This window comes from Myotis davidii, unplaced genomic scaffold (assembly GCF_000327345.1).
Source record: "Myotis davidii unplaced genomic scaffold, ASM32734v1 scaffold18, whole genome shotgun sequence".
In the NCBI taxonomy this organism is placed as follows: Eukaryota; Metazoa; Chordata; class Mammalia; order Chiroptera; family Vespertilionidae; genus Myotis; species Myotis davidii.
In genome coordinates, this window is record NW_006292696.1 from 8811520 (window position 1) to 8815567 (window position 4048).

Genomic DNA, 4048 nt, shown 5'->3' on the forward strand with positions numbered 1-4048 from the left:
CCTGCAGCACAGGAAAACTTCCTATAATAATTACAGAGCAGGTATGAACATACACCATGAGACTTTATGGTCTAGTTCTTAAATCACCAGTTAGTCTTCCAGCAGAAAAACTTGATAATGTTGAACTATGTCATGCAAATTAATTTTTTTTAAAATATATTTTATTGATTTTTTACAGAGAGGAAGGGAGAGAGATAGAGAGTTAGAAACATCGATGAGAGAGAAACATCGATCAGCTGCCTCCTGCACATCCCCCACGGGGGATGTGCCCGCAACCCAGGTACATGCCCTTGACCGGAATCGAACCTGGGACCTTTCAGTCCGCAGGCCGACGCTCTATTCACCGAGCCAAACCGGTTTCGGCCATGCAAATTAATTTTTATCTAACTGGTAAGTTTAGATAATTTAAAAAAAAATAGAATCAAGCTCTCTGATAAGGAATCAAGAAAGAAAGACCCAGACAACAGTTTCCACAATTCTCAAAGGTGAATTTACCTCAAAGCAGTCTTTCTTTTTGTGTGTCATGGCCCCACAATTTTCACACGCTCCTTCGCGATACTTAGTAGTTATGGAATTCTATAAATGAATGTAAAGAAAAACAAAGGAAATATTTCATTTATCTGAATAAGTTAGAAATAACACTGGCTCTCATTATATTGTCTGGTGAAATGATTTATTTATGAAGAGGATAACCAGTTAAGAGTCTCCTACACTTTTATAAATGAGAAAGTTTAAGGACTTCAGCAATATAAAATTTATAAAATAAAATACAGAAGCTAATGTCATATGTGTGAATTTTAATACCAGATGGAAGGTTATATAAGCTATTGCTATTTTATGTAGTATTGTATTAAAAGTTGTTATATTAAGTTCTTAATCTCCATTTCTACAGGGATATATACAGTATGCCTACATACCTCTTTTACACCCCTCTTATACCATTCAACAGATGAGCTGAACTGCTTCTGTTTTTCTGGTTGTGGTCTCTGGTGCTTTAAAGTAGGTCTTTTTGATGGATCAATATACCATGGCACTGAAGAAATATACTGAGGAATATGAGGGTTGATGTCTCTGTAATAAAAAAAAGATTTTTTTTTAAAAGAATAAAGTGGGAAAATAATTGATATTACAAATTACTAAAGACAGCCTATACAGAATCTAAGAACAGAGATATTGCAGTGGGGGGTGGGGTGGGTAAAGGATATACTTGATATTTCTATAACAATTTAAATAATTAAAAGAAAACAATAAAAAATAATTTAAATTAGAGTGAAAAATTTCCCACAAATAAATTAAGAACAGTGATATAACTGAAGGAAGAAGAGAGATGTATTTTAGTGAGATAAATCTTGTATCAGAGAAAGAGGTAAACTAGTAATATCTTAGAGTTGATTAAAATAATGGGTTAGGTATATTATTTAGACATGTGTAGGTACCAGCCAGAAAAACTCAAAAATACAAAGATTTATAATTAGTCACTTTTTTACAGTGGGGCAGGGAGTGGGAAGGGTTGAAAGGGACTATAGCCATTCATTGTAAGTCCTTCAATATTACTTGATTATTAAATCTTAACGAGTTTGATAAAATAAATAAAACAAACATGACGTAAATGGTAAAGATAGCTTCTTGCCAAAGGATGAGGAATTGCTAAAGTTAGACATGAATTTGAATTGTGAATGAAAAGATCATACAAAAAATTACTTACTTTCCTTCTTCATCAACTTCTGCAGGAGCATTACCCAGTTTCTGCTGTTCTTCTAGCTCTTTCTTCTTTCTCCAGTCCTCTCTGGTCATCTTCTTTGGTTCCTCCAAACTCATTTCTTTGGACCCTGCCACAGGGGCGGCATTAACTGTGTCCACAGCTGCAGCCGCCATTGTTATCTGGCCTCCTCTTTAAAAGGGAAGAAATCTGTATTAGTATAAACTAGGCCTTCATGAGTTCATCAGTGAAACTATCAAAAGTATATCTTAATAACACATACTGTGAGTTATAAATAAAGTTTCATATATTCTTATTCTTTCATAGTATTTGTAAGGGAAGGTTTTCTTTGCCCTAAATAAAAATCTCTACTGTAGTAGTTACTCCCTCAATTCTAATTTACAAATGGAGAGACATACACACAGATTTAAAATTTCATAAGACTCTCTCATATACATTCCTGAATTCCTCTCTAAGTAAATGTTAAACTTTTCTACCACACAAACTCTTAAACAGAGTCTGATCTTTATTACCCTTAAAGACCGAATGTCTCAAGAGTTATCTAGCCCAGCGGCATGGCTCAGTGGTTGAGTGTCGACCTATGAACCAGGAGGTCACAGTTCAATTTCAGCTCAGGGCATGTTCCTGGGTTGCAGGCTCCATCCCCCTTGTGGGGACTGTGGGAGGAAGCCAATCAATGATTCTCTCATCATTGATGTTTCTCTCTCCTTTTCCATTCCTCTCTGAAATCAGTAAAAATATATATTTTAAAAAGAGTTATCTATATTTATTACCTGTTTCATCATCTACTTCCCTTCTCAACCACTCTAATTTAGCTTCCAACCCTTACCACTCTGAAGAGTTACTACTAAATGGACATTCTTTTCCGTTCTGTTCCCTTTCTCTTTGATATTCTTATCCCTTAGCTCATGGCACACTATACTCTTCTGGTTTTTCTTGGACCCCTCTTGCTGCTTCTCCAGGCTCCTCTGCAGGTTTATCCATTCCTGCCTAGTTATTTAATTTTGGATTCTGAAAATCCTAGGACCTAGAGCAGCCGTTTGAAATGAATAAAACTATTGAAAAAAAAGACCGTACCCTTTTATGTAATGATGTTTACTTTGAATTTATATTAGTTCACACAAACACTCCATCCATGCTTTTGTTCCGGCCCTCCGGTCCAGTTTAAGAACCCATTGTGGCCCTCGAGTCAAAAAGTTTGCCCACCCCTGATAGAGCCTCTTTCATCACTGTGAACTCCACTAGTGGACAAGCTCACCTATTTCTAAGGCTTTAGTACAGGGTTGGGCAAACTTTTTGACTCGAGGGCCACAATGGGTTCTTAAACTGGACCGGAGGGCCGGAACAAAAGCATGGATGGAGTGTTTGTGTGAACTAATATAAATTCAAAGTAAACATCATTACATAAAAGGGTACGGTCTTTTTTTTCAATAGTTTTATTCATTTCAAACAGGCCGGGTCCGGCCCGCGGGCCGTAGTTTGCCCACGGCTGCTTTAGTAGCTACATTCCAACCTTGGCTCCAATTTATTTCTCTACTCTAGGCCTTTTATCTGAGCTTCGGATACATATATTCCAAGTGCTTACTTCACAGCATCTCCACTTAGAGGTCTCAGAGACACGTAAACTCAACAAATCTTAATTCAAATTCATAATCTTCTCTAAGAAATCTAGTCTCCTTCCAGTTTCCTCTCTTAATAAAAAACACCACCATTCATCCCTTTACTTGTTCCAGCTAATCCCCACACCTATTTCATCATTAAAAATTTTTTCATCTTCTGAATATCATCCATATTCATCTGTCAATGCTACCACCGTAGTGTTACTACTTTTTCATACTATATGTCATTTTAAATATTCCAGTAGCCACATTAAGACAATAGAAGGAAACAGGTAAAATTACTTTTGCAATATTTTACTTAACCCCATACATCCAGTATATCATTTCGCCATAAGAAAAAAATAAACTGTCTTTAAAATCTGATGTGGATATTACACTTAGACTAGCCACATTTCTAGTGCTTAAGAGCCACAAGCAGCTAATAACTATTATACTAGGCAGTGCAGCTCCAATGCCATTAACTTTCATTTTAAAGACCACGAAAGACACAGTCCTGGTCTGACTGGGCACAGAATCACGTCTGAGGCTTCATTTTTGGCCCGCGTTCCCTGTTCCCTCCTCAACCTGACACTCATCAGCCTCTTGAGGATATATCTTCAGAATCAGAAGTTTCCGGCCCATTTTCCGGGGTTCTCCTAGCTTCACCTTCCTCCTCTTGTACCGGTCTCCGCGCCCTCCCGGCCCACTACCCCCTCCCATCCCCGCGCTC

General features: G+C 37.4%; 1 protein-coding gene across 1 annotated transcript in view; it reads right to left on the reverse strand.

The window, feature by feature from the left end:
- The window catches only part of SLU7 (SLU7 homolog, splicing factor), a 13354-nt gene that overhangs the window by 8584 nt on the left and 722 nt on the right, over window positions 1–4048 (reverse strand). The window contains exons 2-4 of the mRNA XM_006766317.2: window positions 1706–1891; window positions 918–1071; window positions 496–576 (exon numbers count right to left, since the gene is read on the reverse strand). Coding sequence (XP_006766380.1) covers window positions 496–576; window positions 918–1071; window positions 1706–1875 — 405 coding nt within the window. The 5' untranslated portion in view covers window positions 1876–1891. The remainder of the gene's footprint in view (window positions 1–495; window positions 577–917; window positions 1072–1705; window positions 1892–4048) is intronic.